Source organism: Carettochelys insculpta, chromosome 14 (assembly GCF_033958435.1).
Source record: "Carettochelys insculpta isolate YL-2023 chromosome 14, ASM3395843v1, whole genome shotgun sequence".
Lineage (NCBI taxonomy): Eukaryota > Metazoa > Chordata > Testudines > Carettochelyidae > Carettochelys > Carettochelys insculpta.
In genome coordinates, this window is record NC_134150.1 from 23,528,525 (window position 1) to 23,550,345 (window position 21,821).

Genomic DNA, 21,821 nt, shown 5'->3' on the forward strand with positions numbered 1-21,821 from the left:
TGAGCTGCCCATGTTACTCAGTCACTGCCCCCTATTACATCAATTTACCTCCCTCTGAGAAGCACCGCAGCTACTGCCCCTTGCCCCTGGCTCGCTCGGGGGACACGCCCCCTGCTCCCCCCAGGCAGCTTCTTACCCTTTGCCATTGCCAGCTCCGCTCCACCCCCCTCCTACCCCAACGCGTGTCCCAGGCAACCAGCCCCGCCGCCCGCGCTCCCCGCAGCCCCCTAACCCGCTCGCGGCGCCGCATTCGCGAAGAGGAACAAAAGACACCGCGTCCAGCCCCTCCCCGCCGGGGGGTGAAGGCAGCTGCTGGGTGAAACGAGCCGCGGCCCAGCGACAGCGACACCCGGATCCCGAGCTCCCACTCCGCCGCAGGTATGGGCCCGGGCGGGAGGGGAGGGGAGGGGGGAGCGTGGGAGGCGGAGAGGCGCCTGCGTCAGGCCAGGCCGCGGCGGAGCAGGCCGCAGAACGGGGCTGCGAGAGTTGCGCCTGCGGAGCCCGCCCAGGCCGCTCTGTAGAGCTGAGCCGAGCCGAGCCACTACTCCCGTAGGCCCTGAGCAGCTCCCAAGGGCACCTGGCTCGCTCCTCCATTGCTTCCCTTACCGGCGCTTCCACCTATCGTCCCACCCCGCCCTCTTCCATCGCCGCCCCCCGCTTCCTTCCCCCTCTCCGACTGGCCCCCCCATGGCCGTTGCCTCCGTTCCCACCACTGTCCGCACCTGCCTCTCCTCCACCGCTCCCTGCCTGCGTCCTCCCTTTCCCGCCCCAGCCTCTTCCCTCTTTTTTCAACTGCCCCTCCCATTACTTCCTCCCCCTGCCTCTTCATCCTTCCTCTTCCAGCCTCGCACCTCGCTCCACTGCCCACTCTCCATCCCACCCGCTCTGCTGCAGTCTCATGCAGGGTCACCGATTTTGTACACTCAAACCCAAAAAAAAAAAAAAAAGTCTAGTAGCACTTTAAAGACTAACAAAATAATGTATTAGGTTATGAGCTTTCAGGGGACAGACTCATTTTTTCAGACCATAGCCATACCAGAACAGACTCAATAGTTAAGGCACAGAGAACCAAAAATAGTAATCAAGGTTGACAATGAGAAAAAAAAAAATCAAGGTGAGCAAATCGGGGGCGGGGGTGTGTGTGTGTCAAGAAATAGATTATAGGGGCTCTGTTGCATACTTGGCTTAGTGACCCAGAAGAGTCCCATCCTGGTTCAACCCACATGTTAATGTATCTAATTTGACTATAAGAGTTCAGCAGCCTCTCTCAAGCCTGTTGTGAAAAATTCCTCTTCAGTAAGGCACAAATTTTTAAGTCATTAACAGTGGGCCATTCTGTTAATGACTTAAAAATTTGTGCCTTACTGAAGAGGAATTTTTCACAACAGGCTTGAGAGAGGCTGCTGAACTCTTATAGTCAAATTAGATACATTAACATGTGGGTTGAACCAGGATGGGACTCTTCTGGGTCATTATAGGGGCTCTTTTGCATACTTGGCTTAATCTGTTTGACTGCTGCCCCCTGCTCTCTGATTTGCTCACCTTGATAATTTTTTTCTGATCTGTCAACCTTGATTACTATTTTTGGTTCTCTGTGCCTTAAATATTGAGTCTGTTCTGATATAGCTATGAGCTGAAGAAGTGGGTCTGTCCCATAAAAGCTTATCACCTAATACATTATTTTGTTAGTCTTTGAAGTGCTACTTGACTGCGTTTTTTGTTTTGATAGTATGTAGACTAGCACAGCTTTCTTTGTTACTGTTTGTGCAGATGCTACTTCACGACTGGGTCAAACAGAGGTAGGTCTTTAATAAGTTTCCATTGCCTGCACTGTATAATTTTTTGTTTGTCCTACAGAATGCCCCATTATGCTGACCAAGAATTCTTGGTAAAACAGCCACATGTTTGAGTATTTGGTTCTAGTGTTCCTCATTTGTTTGGATGTAATCCCCCTGCTGCCATAATTCTAGGATTTTTAAAAAAAGTTTTTCAATTTTGTAAGTTCTCCACATGTTCAGGACTTTTTTCATTAAGAAAGCAAAAACAGATAACACATCAAGATACTTTTAAACAAAACAAAGTTAATTTCCATCTAATTGGCACTCCTTCAAGCCTGGCAACTTAGGTGATCACCAAGTTTGACCACACACACACACACACGTTGTGCTTGCAATATACCAATTTTCAAATCAGACTAGTGGACCTTATAGTTTCTTCCCACCTTCACCCCACCTCTAGTTTGTTATTGAAAGCTCTAATATTACAAAAGTTGTGGAATTTTTTCAGCTGTACCTGTAAACTAGTTGTATTTTTTAAAATGTTTTCCATCCCAAGCTTTTTGATACAATCACTTTTTCATTGCCTTCATCCTGCAAAGATTTATGGAAGTGCTTAGCTTTACATATTGCAAGTAGTCCTATTGATTTCATTTTTAGAGTAATCAGAAGCCAAGAATTTCTAGTGATTTTGAGTGCCCATCTAGAGACACCTTTAAAAAAAAAAAAGGGTTGATTTCAATGGGGCTTGTGTTGAGTACTTTTTGAAAACTAATCCCATTTTAGTGGGTCTCAAGTTGGTCACTGAAAATAGATAGCCACTTTTGAAAATCTTGTCTACCATGTGTAAATTTATGAATGAGCATCAGTCTCTGCAGAAGTTGTGCCAGTCTTTTCATTGCTCTTTTTGATGTCCGAGTTAGAGAATGACATCCTTGTTTTGGTAAAATATTTTGTATTACATAGTTATGACTTTTTAGGCCTCAATGCATTTGTCATATTTGATTTTTTTGTCAAGGACTTACATATTGCTATGTATGTGTTTTTAGAAGTGAGACTGAAGAATAATATGAGTTATTGACAGCATGACAACCATCAGATATAGAAAGGGAATAAAAGTCACAGAACTTACTGAAGACCATCTGTCACAGGAGAAAAATGTGAAGCCTGAAGGAAAAGTTCTGTCTGGTGGGTAATTAAGAAGTGCAGCATTGTGGGTCTCAGTGATGTCAGTTTCTGCTATCTATCCCTATTCCTAGATGAAAGCTGTCCAAGAATAGCCAAATATTATTATATTTGAATCTCTGTTCTGGCACCCTGGGGAAATAGGCTATGCTGGTTCATGGAATTTTTGGACCATAGGTATTTGCCATGATATAAAGGGTAAACAAAGAAATGCTAAGCTTTTGTATGTACAAACCATTATAGAGTGCTGTACATGTATGAGAGCCTTAATGCACTGTATTTAAACTATTTTGTTTTTATTGTAGATAATTAAGCAGAAGACCACTAAATGTATAGTACTCTGCCATGTCTGATGTTTATAAGTTAAATTTGTGCTAGACAGAAGATGGTATGGCTACATCTATACTCAAAGCTTTGTCTATAGCAGTTATTGGAACATCTCTTCTGCTAGTAAAGCTGCTGGCAACAGATTGGATGTACACATAAAAAGCACATTGATCTTTTGATCTGCTCTATTGACAGAAGGGCCCCCCAGAGCATCTACACTGCTTTTTTGTAGTTTGTTAATGCTCTGCAAGTTGTCACCAAAACTCCAGTTTAGTCTGCAAAACAAGTGTGTCTGTGGCATATATGTATGATACTTTGTTTTGTTGCACTATTTAAACTTAGTTTTTACTAGAATTATGGTGCTCTAGCTATGTAGGAGCCTGAACCACATGTTTTCCTAGGTTGACACAGAGATTAGGGAGATTCAAATGTATGATTAAGGATACTGTAGTCAGAGGGAGAAAGTGATGCTGTAGATTCTAGTGAAGTAATCTTTTACTTGTCTTCAACTTATGTTAGACATGAAAGTTTTGCTAATATCATAGTGTGCACATGTTTACTGCAGTTCATCATCACTAGGGCTGCATCTACATTCATGCCTCTTTTGAAAGAGGCATGCAAATAGGGAAATTGAAAACAGAGGAAGTACAGATTTACATATCTGGTGCATCATTTCCATATTCTTCCTTCAAAAGTAGAAAAGCTGTGTAGCCATGGTTCTTTTGAAAGTAAACCCCCACCGCCCCATCTTTGAAAGAGCCCTTTTTTCTATGGGAAGAAAGGTTTTCGAAGATGGGGTTTACTTTCAAAAGAGCTGTGTCTACACTGCTTTTCTTTAGAAGGTATATGCAAATGAGGCATTCAATATGTAAGTCTGCACCTCATTTGCATTTTCAATTTCCCTTCCTTTGCATGCCTCTTAAAAGAGGAATGCAAGTGTAGACACAGTCTAGCAGTCTTTGCTGAAGCGAGGCATACCGCTGAAGAGACAAACCTTCAGATCAGTTAAACCTGGAAAAATGTATGCTTTCAGCATAGGAGGCTCATACAGATGATCTAAGCTGTGATTCTTTAACATCAGGAGATTTGAAGACCTCAGATTGGGGGGGGGGGGGGTCATATCTGCATGACTTAAGACAAGTTACATGTGGTCTGGATCTATATTAGCACCCCACTTTTGAAAGGGGTATGCTAATGAAGCATTGCAATGACTACTCAGTGCCTCATTAGCATAATGGCAGCCACAGCACTTCAGAAGTGCAGCTTTTGATTCTGCGTGGCTCATCTACACAGGGTCCTTTTTGAGAGGTCCTTATTTCATGGGCACTTCTGAAGTGCCATGGCTGCCATTATGCTAATGAGGCACTGCAGTCAGTCATTGCAGGGTCTCATTAGCATCTCCCTTTCAAAAGTGGTGCTAGCATAGACCCAGCCCTGCTGTAAGAGCTTGAACTGAACCCGCTTTGATTTCCATAAATGTAAGTTGGATTCATATTGTAAGTCTGTTTTATGTGACTAAAAGGAAGGAGAAAGGGAAACACTTTTGTGCAAATGCTTGCAAGTTCACACCATCTCTTTTTACTTTCATTAAGATCAGTTTTTCAGTCTTCATGTTCAGATGTTGTAGGTACAAATGCAGACAGGCCCACTTTTTCAAGCACATTTACAGTAGCTTGGCAGCCAAGTTATCCAATATATGCAAACAGATATAAATAGGCAAAATATGGCTCTGGTGGATTATCTTCAGCTCCATTCAGTCACTCTTGCTTATATCTCATCTGGTTTTGCCTAGTGCAACAGACAGCCACACATTAGATTCAAAATCCACCTTACAAAAAAGCAGAAGTTTTTTTTTACAATAAAAAGTTCACTTGAGTAGTAAACAGGTTGCTTTTATAAATGAAGTTGATAATGTTCTGCTGTCAGCAGGTGGTCTTCTGCTATTCAAAGCATGAGATATTGCTTTGACCAGTGCTTGGCTTCAGTGTGGAAGTTTTAGACCTGAAATGCTTTTAAAAGTTATATATAGCAACCAAATTCAGAAGTTTAAAAAAAAATTTGTCTTGCTTTGTGTGTTGTCATGCAGTAGTTCGTTCATTAAAAACAGTGCCCTGAAGTGTATTCTGGGCTCTTTGCAATTTAGATTTCTAAAGTCAGCTGTAGTATTTATCTACATCTAAATGAGGTCATGGGTGGATTTTCAAACTGCAACTTTACATTTTTCCCTTAAAAAACAGAGGCTTTCACATTCTTTATGTAACTAAATATTCAAGGTTTGCTACACCAAAAGTCAAGTACAGTTTCCATTAAGCAGTCAGAGGAAAAAAGCTCCAGTTATGTACAAATGTCATACCACACTAATGTTTGATCTGAACCATTTAAAATACATAAGTTAGAATGGCAAGCATCACAATGCCAGAGTGAAAGTGTTTTTTAATATATTTACACAGGTGGAAAGCTATGGAAGAGACTTTCACTTATAGTTGGTGGAACTGTTGCCATCTCTCTTGGACTCCTTACTTCTGTTTATCTTGCTACTCTACATGAAAATGACCTGTGGTTTTCAAACATTAAGGTAATGAAATTAATGGTTGCATATGTGCTTGCCTAGGGTACTGTTTGCCACATGAATACTTGTGGTAGGACGCTTTCTTTTTAAAAAAAGTAAACAAGACTATTAGCCTTGTCATTCATACTCAAATTGCACATTTCCCCTTTTGATTTCTTTCCCCTACTGCCTCACAGTGATCACCTGTCACTTCCATAAGTACCTTCTTCCTAATTAGGCTCTAAACATGTTTACATAAACACTGTGTTCCTCATAATAGTAGCTCAAAATCTTGCCTACAAATGATAGCCTAAAAGACAACTTTTTAAAACATATTTTAAGAAAAAAGATCTGTCCAAAATCCTTGCATGCATCTCTGTAAGCAGGTCTTCTGTCTGAAGACAGTTATATCTATAGAAGGATCCTTCTGATCCATTAAGGGCATAGATAATCAGTAACACAAGTCTCCATAGGTAATATTTAGTCTCACTACAGCATACTTTATCTGAAAATATTAACGCACTTTTTAGCGTCAGTGACAGACCTGTAAAAGAAATGGGATTATCGCCATTTCACAGAACAGTAAATTGGGGCATGGGACAAGGTGGTCACTGAGAGAACTATGAATTACACACTAATGGTTTGAGCAGGGTACTTCAGTTTAGACCAGTTACTGTGTTATGTTTGTTTCTTATTACAGTACCTCAAATGGTGATGAGATAAATAGTCACCCCCAGCTCCCATTTACTGAGCCAGTTTCATCACTAGCTAGTCCTAGGCAGGGGGTGGAGTAGGTCCCCTCCACAGGCCTTGGGCTGCTCTGGTTTCTCCAGCCAGGTAGCCCTTCAAAGGATGGGTGGGGGAGTCCAGGTCCACCTACTGCTCTAGCCCCTGGCTCAGGGACCCTAAGGAGGAGGGAGCTGGTGAGGCTTTTGCTCCTTCCCCACCCCTGGGGCACATCACCCACCCCTTCCCTCTGGTACCTTCCCACTTATACCTCATTGTATTGTTCTACTTTGCACTCACCTCTAGCTTCTCCTCCTTGCGTACTTCTCCACTCCTTTCCTCTGTTTCCTGTGGGGAACCTTTTATAGGGAGGCTGGAGGCCTTAACTGGTCCCAGGTGCTTGATAGGTTCTGTGGCTGGCTGCCTCCTAATGAGCCCCAGCTGCTTATCCAGCCTGCAGGGCTGCATCCTCTGTGAGCCTAAGGGGGAACAAAAAGGCATTTATCCAACACCCATAATGTTTGCCCTCCATCAGGCTGTTATGTGACCCCTACACCCATCCCTGCTTTCTTTTTAGTTGTCCCCCAAATTTATTTAGGGATTGTGTTGCTGTAGTGGATCCCCCTGCAAGGGGATCTTGTAGCTGTGGGCAGGCTTATGCTCCCTTGGTATTCATTAGCATCAGGCTTTTGCCATATGTACTCTGTGATATGCCACAGATGGTAAAAGATTAAATCTAGCAAAGATGACTTAGCACAGAGTCTCCACTCAGGTGAAAATCCTGGTCCTTGGCCAAATCCTCTTTCAAAATGAAAAAAGATTTACTTCCCCAAACTCAGCTTTATGTAGAATAGTTGCATGGCCTCAGACAGACTCGTGTTGGTGGGCGCTACTGGCCTCAGCTACACTTTTGGAAGGGGCATGTAAATACAGGCATTTGAAAATGCTAATGAGGCATGGATTTAAGTATCTTGCACCTCATTTGCATACTTCCACAGGATCTCAGTTCCGAAAGGGGCTGCTTTTGAATCACAAACAGATGTGTATCTGGTGTTCCTTCGAAAGGAAGCCCTGCTTTTGAAAGCACCCTTCTTCCCATTTTCTTGGGAGGGGGGAAAAAGGGTACTTTCGAAAGGGGGGTTTCCTTTTGAAGGAACACCGGCTACATGTCTGATTGTGATTCGAAAGCAGCCCCTTTTGGAACCAAGATCCCATGGGTGTATGCAAAGGAGGCACAAGATATTTAAATCCATGCCTCATTTGCATTTTCAAATGCCTGTATTTACATGCCCCTTCTGCAAAGGAGGGATAGTGTAGCTGCAGCCACTGCATGTAGAGATTTTCCCTTTCTAAGAATGAGTAATGGCAGATTTTTCCACCAGTATTGTGCAGAAGAGAATAATTGTTATGCTGACATCTGAATCAAAGAAAATATTGAATTTATTTAAGTGAATTATTTTATCATGAAAACACTTAATCCTCACTGATGTGTACATATATACCTTTTTTTTTCTCCTAACAAATTAGGTATACATTTTGAGTATTTACTGAGTAATATGCTCTTATGCATTGTGTGTGACAAGTTGTATCACAGAGATCCTCCTGGGTCTGTTACCCAGTATGCTGATCCTACCACTGAGCTGGCCTACTTGTCCTGTGGTGCACCCCACTGGGCCAGAAGCTCTGGTCTCCTCTGGGAAAGGCACAGAGTTGGGGTTACAGCCCTCCCAGCAGAGCAATACAGACACTGAACCAGTTCAGCTCTAGGAGGGCTCAGCTACAGGGATTTGTCAGCACCAGGAAAACAGCCCCAAAGAGGATGAAAGCCCCAGGTAAATCTATCATAGTCTAGATAAAAGTTTTACATCGCTAGAAGTATGTTTGCCATCTTCATCAATGCTCCCTTCTCTCCCACCTCCTGTAACAATTATTTACACTGGTGATAATAAACAAAAGTGTTTTATTAAGTATAAAAAGTTGGTTTTAAGTGATTGGAAGTGAAAGCAACAGATCAAAATGAGGTGCCAAGCCAAAATAAACAAAATATACCACTTAAGCCTAATACACAAAGGCCGGGTCTACATGTGCCCCTAACTTTGAAATGGCCACGCAAATGGCCATTTCGAAGTTTACTAATGAAGCGCTGAAATGCATATTCAGCGCTTCATTAGCATGTGGGCGGCAGCGGCGCTTCGAAATTGACGCAGCTTGCCACCGCGCGTCTCATCCAGACGGGGCTCCTTTTCGAAAGGACCCCGCCTACTTCGAAGTCCCCTTATTTCGAAAAGGAGCCCCATCTGGACGAGACGCGCGGCGGCAAGCTGTGTCAATTTCGAAGCGCCGCTGCCGCCCGCATGCTAATGGAGCGCTGAATATGCATTTCAGCGCTTCATTAGTAAACTTCGAAATGGCCATTTGCGTGGCCATTTCGAAGTTTGGGGCACGTGTAGACGTAGCCAAAGAGAAGTTGTTACAGGTAGATTTTTACCCTAATAGTAGTTCTAACCTTTTTTTCTACAAACAAGGCCCAATCCTCTCCCTGTTCTGTCTTAAGTGTGCCCAGCAGGCATCTTGGGTGATAAGTGGGATCTAGCAGCTGCTGCTATTGTTTGGTTTTGGACTTTATCTCCCCTTTGCCAAACGTGGGGATTCTTTATGTTCAGCTCAGACTTTTCTCACCTTGAGGAGAAAAGTACAAGAGCCAAAATAGGTTCCAGCTTCAGGTGTCCTGGCAGGACCAACCACAATCCAGCCTTAGAAGGAAAAAAAGAAGCCTGTTCACAGGTCGTTGGTTAGAGTATTGAGCCATTATGTTTCTAGAGTATCACTAATGGCCCTCCATGAGCACAATCTAGATTTATAAACAGATTCACACTTCATATTTCTAATTTTACATGCACAAGTGACACAGACACATATTGGCTGTGGCCACACTTGGCCAAAATTTCAAAATGACCATGCTAATGGCCAAATCGAAGAATACTAATGAGGCACTGAAATGAATATTCAGTACCTTAGTAGCGTGCTGCGGCTGCGGCACTTCGAAAGTGCCGCATTTTGCTCATGCGCAGCTCAGTGACACAGGGGTCCATTTTGAAAAGACCCTACAGATTTCAAATTCCCATCTTCCTATCAGCTGATTCAAGGTAAAATTCAAGGTACGCTGATAGGTGCAGTTGAGCTAGGGCTTGCAGGGGGTTGGACCCAAGCAGCAGGAGGTCGGAGGTGGGGGTTGAGCCCTGCCAGGAGGTTGGAGCCAGGGGTGGTGGGCATGGGGGTTGGAGCTGGAGCCGTGCACACTGGGGGTTGGGAATCATGGGCATAGGTTGAAGTCGGTGCCCCAGGTGCTAGGAGTGTGAGCTGGGGCCATGGGGGATTGGGGGAGTTGAAGGGGGTGAACCGGGATGGGGGGGTTAACTGGGTGAGGGTAGAGCCTCATGTGCCTGCAGCAGTTGACAGCTAAAGCCCTGTGTGTGCTGGCGGCTGACAGCCCAGTGCGTGTCCAGGGGTGGGGGTGGGGGGGAAAAGTCAGCTGGGGACAGGTGTGGTTGACCCAGGCAGAGGGGGGATTGAACAGGGGTGAACTGGGGTGGCGATGGGTTGAGCTGGCAGTGGGGATAGAGCCCCTGCTCAAGCTGGCAGCTGACAGCCAAAGCCTCAGGCGTAGTGGGGTGGGGTATGAGCTGGGGCCATGGGAGGGAGGGGTTGAACGAGAGGAGCAGCATGGTTGAGTGGAGGGGAGTTGGAGCCCTGCAGTGGCCTGGGAGCCAGAGCCCCAGGCATGGGTTGAAGTTGGAGCCCCATGCATGGAGAGTGAGCTGGCGCTGTAGGGAGGTTGAGCCCGGGGGGCGGGGGGGGCGGGGTTGAACGGGGGTGCACCGGGGCAGGGTGCTTGAGCAGGGGTCAGGTTGGAGCCCTGCACATGCTGAGCCAGCCACATGGGAGGGTGATCTGGGGCCATACAGAGGTTGGGTCCAGGTCCATGGGTGCTAGGGCCACAGGTGGGGGGGGTCAAGGCCCAGATGTGCAGGGAGTGTTGGGGCACAGGGATTGGAGCCAAGTCCGGGGAAGTTGGAGGGGAGCCACAGGCATGCAACTGGAGCCCCCCCGCTGCGGGAGGTGACTTGGGGCACACGGGGGTTTTGATGTGGAGGTTGGTCGTAAGTCAATGTGTTTGTAAATTGGGGACCACCTGTACATTAACATCTTTTTATCAGAATTTGCCACATCAGAAGAAGTGGGTCTGTCCCATGAAAGTTTCAAGAAGGGAATGGAATGGAGATCCATCAACTACATGTCCCATGAAAGCTCATCACCTAATGAATTATTTTGTTAGTCTTTAAAGTGATATTAGAGTGCTTTTTTATATTTTTATAATATGCACCCTTTTGCATATCCAAAAACATTTTCATACAAGAACTAAAAGCAGTAGTTAAAAGTTTCTGAAATAGTTATTGCTAGATTTTGTGAATAACATTTTTTCTGGCGGCCTCGTCTTCCTTTGAGTACACAGCTACAAACGTTTGATACATACTGTTGAGAAACATGATGCTCACTTTTGACAATCTTTGCTTTTTTAAGATATGTCTACAAACCCACATACATAACTGGAAAAAATGAAATGTTTGCTATTTACCGCTGAAAAATTTAATAGTTGGCAAATATGTTAAAACTTAACACAAGATGGCACCAGTGCCAAACATGTTTATCATCACAGTTACGTTGCTCAAATGTGGACAAAATGCACACTTTATTCTATTTTTTCTTATTTTAATGAAGTTAAAATTGTAATGTACCTACATTGTAAAATAAACTTCACATTTTTTCAGTGATACATTCTACTTATTGGAGTGTACTCTGTGTGTATGCTCATGTTGGATTGGTTCTCGGAAGATAACTTTCCCATTTCGTAGATGTTAAGCATCATATTTTCAGTGGGCTTCAGATTAACTTTGTGAACAAAAATGTAAAGCTTGGACTTGAATAGGCAGACAAGCATTTGAAAAAATATACTTGTTGTAAGCATTTACCTGATTATGTTTATACCTATTTGATCATGCGGACTTAGAGGCAAATGTCTGTTGATGTAAAATTATTTAGTACTAACAGATGTACCTGGCATTGCTGGGACTTTACTGAAGAAATTTTTTGAAAATAAATAAAAAACATATATGCAATGATAGTATTTTTAAAAAATGCTGCCCCTCCTTCCAGAAGACCCACCTCCTAAGGCTAGTAGGTGGCTAAAGTGGGAGCAAGGCTGTGGGGACTGCCCCCAGCCTCCATTAGTCCCCATTTGACTTCCTTTTGGCCTGCAGGCTGTGGTGAAGGCAGGTTCTTGTAGCTTCTCCCAGGCTTCTATGGCCCATCTGGGTGGGGAGACAGGCTTCCGGAGTGGCTTCACCCTTTAATGGCACCTCCATGGCCTGTAGGCTATCTGGGGAGAGGTCAGACTCCTGAGGTTGCCCCCTCTAGCTGTCGCCTGGCCTGCTGTTGGTCTGAGGGGGGCCAGGCTCTGGGGGGCTGGTCCCCCTCCAACTGACCCCTCATAGGCAGCAGGCTGTCTGGGGTGGGGAGCCCAGCTACAGATGGCTGCCCTATCTCCAGCTGACCCCCTGCCATCCACTGGCTGACTCCCCTCTAGCCAGTGCCCCATGGTCTGCAGTCCTTTTTGGTGTGAGCCAGGCTCTGGGGAGCTACCCCCACCCGCCTCCACCAGCCATCCGACAGTCTGCAGGCCCTTCTCCGAGTTGCCCCCTCTACCTAACACCATTGCAGTCTACAGGCCATCTGGGGGTCAAGCTTCAGTGGGATGCCCCCCTCCAGCTGCCCACCATGGTCTGTAGGCTGACCATGGGGGCCAGGCTCTGGGGGCAGCTCTCTCTCCAGCTGTCCCACCCACTTCAGCAGCTCCTCCATGGCCTTCAGGCTGTCCAGGTAGGACCAAGCTCCAAGGGCTGCCCCCAGCCTCTAATGCCCCCTCCTGTGCCCTGCAGGCTGTCTGGGGGCCACCCCCTCTTCAGCTGCCTACTGTAAGAGTTCATTTGTTAAGGATGTAGTCAAACATTTATTTAAAGCTATAATACAATCTGTTTCAAATGGCTTTGACTGAATAAGTTGTAAAAAGAAAAGGATAACTTTTTTCGTTTTTTTACATTTGATAATGATAAATACAGTAACAGCTATGTTATCCGGAATTCTGATAACTGGCACATTCTATTAACTGGCTGTTGGGGCAGCTGCCCCAGGGCTGGCTGCCTGCTGGGACTAGCTGTTGCAGAGCCACCTCTCTCCCTTCCCCAGCCAGGACCAGCTGAATGGGGCTGGCTTCCTGGCCAGAGATGGCTGCAGTGATATAGACCCAGCCAGGGTTGGCAGCAGCAGGGTGGCCCCCTCAGTCTTTTTAAACAGTGCATGCCCCCAAGTGAGCTGGTCCCACTCAATTAAATGACAAATTTGATTACCTGGCAATCCCTGTTCCCCAGGGATGCCCGATAATCAAGCTTTTGCTGTACTTATGAGAATTCCATAAAGACACAGTGAGTGGGATTCACACAGTAGACTAAGATACCCTGCTGCTTTGTGGAATTCACAGCTCTGAGTTAGGTGGCCAAGCTTCTTATACAATGCATGGGGAGGGATGGGCATCTAAAAATGGGGTTCACAAAAACCAGCATATCACGTGGAGAGCTACCTATGCTGTCATAGCTGATCCCCTCTCTAAAACGCCAAGTGCACAAGGTAGGGGCCTGCAAGGGACCTTAAAAGGACCTTACCTCTACAGGCTTCTGCTTAAAAGCTTCCCAAGTTCACGGATTCCCTAAGCCTGGGAGGTACCACCACCCAAGTGAGAAAACCCTCATTTAAAACTCAGGAAGACGCACTTGGGATGTCTCCCTGTGGAGTAACCCCAAGCTCTTAAATCTACCTTAGGCAAGGTCTTGAAATCAAAAAGAAAGATATTAAGCTGAAATCTGATAGCTGACCTTTCAGTCTTAGACTTGCATATACACAGACCCTTCAAACAAATCATTGCCTTTCAAAAGACTTAAAGACTGACAGTTCCTCCCTCCTTGTCACTGGTGAAACTACACATAGGCTGTGTCTACACTACCACCTTCCTTTGAAGGAAGGATGGTAATCAGGGTGTTGGGCGTTTACTAATGAAGTGCTTAAACTTTGAAGTACGAGCACACGTCTAGCTGCGGCACACCCACCAGTACTTTGAAGTTCTGGGGCAACTTCGAAATACCTGTGGGTGCGCCGCAGCTAGACGCATGCCAGGACTTTGAAGTTTGAAACTTCGAAGTTGCTGCGGGGGTGGGGGGAGGGTGGGGAATTTGCTTAACAAAGTGCTGCCTATGCACGGCAGCACTTCATTAGTAAACTCCCAAGACCCTAATTACCATCCTTCCTTCAAAGGAAGATGGTAGTGTAGAGGAACCCATAGTGTATACCATGTACAGGGCTTAGCATCTCAAGGTCAGAAGGAGGAGACTGAAATTAGAGGGAATTTAAAAAATACACGAGAACCTTAGTGTTATAAATACATCAGGAAAGGAGTTGTTCATAACTGAGTTGCTTGTAACTCTGAACAAATTATTATGGTAATTCTTTCAAAAGTTTGCAACTGAATATTCACTTAACACAGCTTTGAAACTTTACTATGCTGAAGAAAAATGTTGCTTTCACTTTATTTTAGTAATTTTGATTTAACAAAGTACTGTAGTGGGTTGTTTTCTTTTTCTTTGGACGGGTTGTTTGGGGGTGTTGTCTTTGCAGGTGCCTGATTATATGTTTTCAGTTTCAAATGAGTTGTGTGGTTGACTTACTGGTTAGTTTGCAACTAAGGTGTTCATAACTCTGAGCTTATACTGTAATTAATTACATTAGTTAATCACCTTAATTACACTGCAGGTGGCAATTTAAAGAGAACTAAAAATCACTAAATTTTGATGAGGTTGGTTAAATGATAGGTAACCCCAGATATTATGAAATAATGTATGGTTTTGAGGTATATAAAGTTAAAAAAATTAAATTGAGCTAATGAAAAATATAGTCTGAATAGCAGAAATCTTTTTCTACGAATGACATCTTTGTAGTTCCTTAATAGATAAAGTTTGCCAACCCGTAACCTTGAGGTATGTTGCACATGATCTGAAAGGTGCTGATCCAGGGCCCATATTTTAGTGGGCATTGGCTCAGCCTTTAAATCAGAGTGAACTCTTAGGAAAAATAAAATTAATGTTGTAAACATCATTACAATAAGCTCTTTACTTCAATACATAAATTGCAATTCTTGGATGCACTAATCAGTTACCACAGTTTTTGCTTTTAAAAAAAGTTTCCTGATGTTTTAAATAGAGTTTAACAGTGAGATGTGAGATCACTACATAATGGGATACTTTGTTGGGCACTGTGAAAGGTCTTTTTTTTGTGTGTGTGTGAAATATTTAAGTGTGCCGTCTGTTCATTCTCTGCTAACAAGGACAATATTACAACATTTTCATGTATATTAGAAGGATGATTACTCAGAAAGACTTTTTATTTAACAGATCTTGCTTCTTCACTTTGCTGTGGCAGATTTATGCTCAGATGCAGTGGTGAGGTGGGGCTATCAGGGAGTCTGTGATGGACCCCGGAGTCTCAGCTGCATGGACCAAGCCCAAATCAAGTTAAAGCTTTCAAGGACAGTATAAATTTACATAATTGATGCAGGATTTGTTAGGGCTGTAATTGTGAAGACCTGGACATAGTGGAGACTTAATCACTCCTACTTCTCTATGATCTTACGCTAGAAAGTATTTCCCTTCCTGCCCCCTCCTCCCTGCTCCCCTACCCCGACTCCCAAAAGGACAATGCTGTAGTGAACACCTTTGGCCCTAGTTTGCTTTTGAATTAGGTGGACCAGAGAATGTGGATCACTTAGGTTTGCATATATACCACTTAAGTTTAGTAAATGGAAATTTGGTTCTGAATAGTGTTCCACCGTGGTGCATTGATTTGTGGATATTCCAACTGCTTGGTTAGAGGACTGTGCAGAAAGTCCACCAAGTTTGATCAGCTTCTGGAACTGAAAGTGAGTCGCAGGTATTTTAAACAGTTGTGTCCCATAACACAAAAGTAAATTGAGTCTCATAACAAAAAGTAAAGATAATTGAATTTGACATTTATGAACTTACTGCTACTTATGGCCTTGCTCTAGAAATGTGATATCAGTTCTACTGTGGAAGGCCCATCTTGAAACCCAATTTTCAATATGCTGTAACAACAAGAACAACTTTACTGCATAAGAACTGTGCCACAAAGTACTTGTTTGCAGATGGCCTTCCTTCAAGAGGCTAGTGACTGCACTTGCTGCGGTAAGAATGAGAACCTTGTTGATGACTTAAATAAATATACACACTGATCTCTGTTTAATCTAATTTGGCCATGGACATTGGAATAAAGGAAAGTCAGTCTGGTACCTCTTGTCACAAAAATATTAAAAAGCAAATATCCAAGGATTGATGTATGCAATAAGTCAAATGACAGGAGAGAAAAGTCACAGAATGACCTTGTCCAACACAATGAAGGATAATGTTTGCATACAATTTTAACAATGCTCATAGGAGCCTACAGTCAGTTATCTTCATGAGATGACATTGAAGAAAAACACTGGGCTTCAATCTCCTCTTGACCTCAGTGGAGTTACTTGCAGTTGATGCTGCTGAAAGATGAGATCAGGATCCACCCCAATGTTATTGTGTCAATGTCATGAAGGAATTCTAAGGAGCATTTTGTGTGTGGGTGTGTATCTTCCCATGTGTCATTTCTGCAACAGCAAATGAACTCATTATGAGGATACATTTTTTAATGACATGAGCTATAGTATGAATGTCAGAAAATTAGAACACATAGGTAAGACTGGATTCTCTTTACACATTGGTATTAATCTAGTGTTATTCAGTTTGCCACTGAATCCGCCCCAGTGAGGATATGACTAAAATAATAACTGAACACAAAGTCTTTCCCATAGGCAGTATTTGATTTCTGAAGTTCTCCCTTGTTCTAGCTAGTTAGATTATGTCTTCTCGTTTCACATACTACATCTCAAGTGGAACAAAGAAGGAGGCGTCTAGTATTCAGTTCATTAGCAGCCCAAGTGAAAAGGTGCGGTCCATTAGAGGGAAAAAACAAAAAAAAACTAGAAGCTTGATCAATACTTAAGGAGGAAAATATTGAAGAAGTGTCACTTCCAGTGTTCGGCCAGCTATGACTGTTGCTTGGCACCCATATCCCGTATCATAAGTCTAATCAACATTTGAGCAGGATCCATGCCATTCTGACAGATGGACAGAAGGTTAACCAGCCAAAAGACCATGTCATGTCATTAAGTATGTTTGCTAAGGGCATGATTCACAGCCTGGTACATTGATAGCAGATATCTGTATTCAGTTTCTACTTGTGTAGTTGAAATGATTTGCTAATATTACTGATCTGTATTAAAATTTAAAGCTTAACAATAAAATAATGTATTTCAAGTACACAAACTGCTTTGGCCTTGTTAAATCATAATGATAAGCATGACTGATACATTGCATCATAAACTGCAATGGAAAATTCTGCTGCTAAGGCTACGGTAGAGAGCTTACAGTGGCACAGCTGTAAATTCTCCACAAAGCTGCTTTAAAGTGACAAAAGAGAGCTGTCCATTTGGTTTAATTATTTCAGTCCCCACAACATAACAGAAGCTATGTTCATGGGAGAATCTTCCCTACCAACATAAGCGGCAGAGTGAACAGCACTAAGTTGGCATATGATATATTGCTGGAGGGGAGTGGCTAATTCAAACCCTTCAAAAACATAATTTATGTTGACTTTAGACGTAGTGTACCTATAGACTCAATCCTTAAAAAAATCTTTTCATGTGTAAACTTACTTTCATGAATGTCTTCTAAATATATGTCTTGGAGCTCTTAGAAAACATTTTTGCTAAGAACAGCGTGGATTCTGTGAGAAACAGTGCACAAGTTGAACGTACAATAGTAAAACAAAATGTTTATCCACAACAGTATATTTTTTATTGACACGGCACGCTAAGAAAAAGTATAAATTGCCATCAAACTGGAAAAGTGTTGTGAATGAGTAAAGCAGATGTTATCTTAGCATGAAACAGATGTAAAACTCACTAAGTATTTTGTCATAAAATATAAATAGCATTTGGTTGAAGACAGCTGGTGCCAGGCTTACATATTAATCATGTTTGAATGCATTTTTGCTAATTAGATCCCCTCTGTGATTACTTCCATACCTCCTGTTACCCACCCCAATACATTTCAAGTGTTAAAATACAAGGAATTTTTAACACTCAAAAAAATCTTGCTTCTGTTTGAGAGTATTTTTTAGCGGTGGGAATTTAAAACTAGAAATCATGGCTACTCTATCCTATGATTTGATTCAGTGCTATTAATTTTGCATAGTATGATATTAAATACTAAAAGGCACAAAGTCAGTGTAGTCCACTGATGTACTGTTTTTAGTATACTGTAAAGCAGCTGGAGCATTTTATTGTGGACTATGGTGATTCAAATGTAGTTCTATATGTTAGTTTGTTTCATGTCAGAGCTTATAATGGTTTATTTCTACATTGGGGAAGAGGAAGTGGTCTTTGTCTAGTTTTATATTAGCACTGAACCAGCATTGATTCTGGTCCAACATTAAGGCCATGTCTACACTTAGTAAAAATTTCGAAATGGCCATGCTAATGGCCAGATCAGAGAATACTAATGGGGCACTGAAATGCATATTCAGTGCCTCATTAGCATGCCGGCGGCCACGGCACTTCAAAATTGCCACTTTTCCCTGCCTCCCAGCTCATCTACATGGGGATCCTTTTCAAAAGGACCCCACCAATTTCGAAATCCCCTTATTCCTATGAGCTCATAGGAATAAGGGGATTTCGAAATTGGTGGGGTCCTTTTGAAAAGGACCCCTGTGTAGACGAGCCGGTCTGCAGCGAAAAGCAGCAATTTTGAAGTGCTGCAGCCACTGGAGTGCTAATGAGGTGCTGAATATGCATTTCAGCACCTCATTATATTCTTCGATCTCGCCATTAGCATGGCCATTTCGAAGTTTTTACTAAGTGTAGACGTAGCCTAAGAGATGAGACTGTGTGAAGGAGACACAAGTCTTAGGGTGCTATACAATATTATATTAAGAAGAATGGCAACCATAAAAGCAAGGCCATTTATTTATTTCAGCAATGGGATTTTGTTCAGGTAGATGAATTAATAGGATTATGTTTATGAATCTTATTGTGGTTTCTTGATATTGAGATTGCTGTATGTGGAATAAGCAATGACATTGGGCCCTCAAATGTAGAGATAAATTTTCTAGTTTTGTAAACTATGCAAAATTTAAAAAAAAAGTGAAAGTTTAATTTGTGCAATAAAGGTCACTATTATTTGTAAGATTAAAATATAAAAAAACCTAAATTATTTCCTCTCATGATGTTTTGTTTTCTATATTTTAATTTGTCAGAGTGTGCTCCTCCAAGGCTCTGAGCATGTGTATAAAACTCATTAAGCAGACCCAATTCATGAAGTAATGGAAGGAAGTGAATTATCAAGTAGAGGCCCTCCCTCTAAAAACCCCTCTAAACTAAAGCTTTGTAAGTTTGAATGCCAGCTTTTGAGGTATTCAGAATTCAAACAATTTAAGGCTTTATAGTTTTAAAGTAACAGCTTAATTTGGAATGTGCAAACAAATAGGAGGCTAGTGTTGCTTTTAATCTACAAAGTTAGGTATAAAGTGTTGAACAGCTATCTCTCTGCAAGAAACACACATTAACAAGTGGACAGCTGCATTCCACATTAACTGATATCTATGAGGGAAGTTAAGATATAGCACCTGGTAGATCATGTTTGATTAATCTAGCCTTATGGTGGCAAAGGCATGGATCTCTTTATGTGTGTCTTAGCTGGAAGAAAAGATAACGGCTGTGTCTAGACTAGCCCCAAACTTTGAAGCAGGCATGGTAATTAGGGTGTCGGGAGATTACTAATGGAGTGCTGCGGTGCATATGCAGCACTTCATTAGTCAAAATCTCTCCCGTGGAAACTTCAAAGTGTGAAACTTCGAAGTGCTGGCTTGCGTGTAGGCCATGAGTCACCTGTGGGTACTTTGAAGTGCCCACACTACATCAAAGTCCCTTTACCCCTCAAAAATTTGAATCATAAAAGAAATAAATACGAACTTTCCTATTCAAATTACAGTTACAAATTTTTTCTTTTTATAAAACCATTATTTTGGACATAAACTCTCAAAGCATGCCCCTTTACCAAATGGCCCATTTTTACAATTCTAAGTTGTGAGTAGTTTTTTCGTGGGCTTTGATGGGTCAAAATCTGAGATGAATAGGAAGAGGACATTACAAGATCAGGCACAGACCATGCTGAGGGCAGTCATGTTCACCCAGTACTGAGATGGAAACACTAAGCTTTGGTGTGTCTCAAGTATCAGGATTTCTAATTGATTTGCAGGAAGTGGAACGGGAAATTTCATTCAGGACTGAATGTGGATTATATTACTCCTACTACAAGGAGATGCTGCAGGCTACATCCATCCAACAAGGTATTTGTAACTTGTAAAGTAAATTTTATTTTACTTTGATGAGATGCTGTTTTTAATAACGTGAACATAACGTTTAGGAAAGGTGCTGTAATAATCATGCTAGAGACAAATTTGTTGTATTCCTCCACAAATCAAAAATAGCTTTGATAGTGAAAAATATAAGCTCTTTCTAAGAGAAAGTGAGATCAGTCCTTAATGTAACAATTTCCAGACCTGTTTAGAGTTTTACCTTGTTGTTTTACTCAACAATGGCTAGGCATTTGTTATGCTGTAACTGCTTACTGCAGTATAGTCTCAGCAGTACACTGTCTCCCCACCACTTTTATTTTGTATGCACTCGTTGGGTCATTTATTGTTTTGCAGACGGGACGATTTTTTGCAATATATTTATACAGTGCATAGCACAGTGGGGCCCTAATGCCTGTTTGAAAACTCTACGTATAATTGGAAAACAGATAAATAATAATATCTATTATAATGCCTATAGGGTTATTTGTGATGGTGACTAGTCTTTTTAAATCACTGGATTTTGATTCCCTGCTCACTTTCCTTATGGTACCCTACATGGTTGGTAACAGTTTCATCAAAGCCAGTTTCAGCTAGCTTTAAAGCAGTGGGCTCATGATCCCAGTATTATTATCCCAAGCTTAGTGCATCAAATATAATTTATTGCAATTTCCATGGCATAACAGATTAGTTATTGGTCATCAACTCCAGTCTCCTTCACTCATGGCAGGACCAAGCACCATCTAGACCACTCCTTGCAGGTATTTGTCTAACCTGCACATAAAAAATGTCCAACTTAAAACATCTCATGACACAATTTAAGCCCATTGCTTCGTGTTGTATCATCAGATATTATGGAGAATAATTTCTCTCCCTTCTCCTTATAACAATCTTTTAGGTACTAGAAAGTTTGCATATAGGCATAATATTACATGCTGTCACACATTACTAATTATACAGAATTGTATTCACGGTGTAGCAGTCAAGTGATCACCATTCTAAGAGTACTGCGAATGAAAAAGGAAACCATGCTACTAAGTTAGTAGACTTAGGATCAGAGATCTGAGAATAATAGAGTAGACCTTGAGTCTTGGGCTGGAGCCTGAGTTCGAATATACTACCTTGGTGGGTGTGTGTGTGGGCGGGGGGGATGGTTCTCAAAGCCCTGGGCTCCAGTCTAAGCCTTTATGTTTTCATTGCAATTTTTAGCCCTCCAGCCCAAGTCCTGAGAGACCAAGTCATCTGACCTGGGACAGCAGTTTTCATTCCATGAGTCTTTATGTATGTCTACACTGCTATCACAGTGAGGAAATTAATAAAAAATTAAGATTATACTAACTGAACCAGATATAAAAAACATATTTTGATTCCTCGATATAAAGCTTTGCAACTCTTCTATGTAAGATCTTAAAATACACTTGTAAACTTTTCACTGTAAGTTTGAACCTCTCTAGTCCAGCACTTTGGAGACCTGACTGGTGCCGAACAAAAGAAATTTCGAGAGCACAGGAGGTCAATATTGTCTAGCAGCATTACCACCATTTCCACTGATTACTGGGCTTTTAGAAGACATTTGGGAGGAAATTACAGCTAAATAACAACACAGAACACTGAGAGCCAGGGCTGGTGGTTGTAAACAA

The 21,821-nt window shown here is 42.4% G+C and overlaps 1 protein-coding gene across 3 annotated transcripts in view; it reads left to right on the forward strand.

Annotated features, from left to right (window-relative positions):
• Positions 1 to 21,821, forward strand: part of DPY19L3 (dpy-19 like C-mannosyltransferase 3) — a 62,586-nt gene continuing 40,765 nt past the window's right edge. Inside the window, exons 1-5 of one of the 3 annotated variants that reach the window (XM_075008838.1) lie at positions 1 to 378; positions 1,771 to 1,799; positions 2,825 to 2,963; positions 5,738 to 5,862; positions 20,085 to 20,175. In XM_075008838.1, coding sequence (XP_074864939.1) covers positions 2,861 to 2,963; positions 5,738 to 5,862; positions 20,085 to 20,175 — 319 coding nt within the window. In that variant the 5' untranslated portion in view covers positions 1 to 378; positions 1,771 to 1,799; positions 2,825 to 2,860. Of the gene's footprint in view, positions 379 to 1,770; positions 1,800 to 2,824; positions 2,964 to 5,737; positions 5,863 to 15,895; positions 15,924 to 20,084; positions 20,176 to 21,821 lie in introns of those variants that run through there. The other 2 variants (XM_075008837.1, XM_075008839.1) reach the window with 2 other exon arrangements.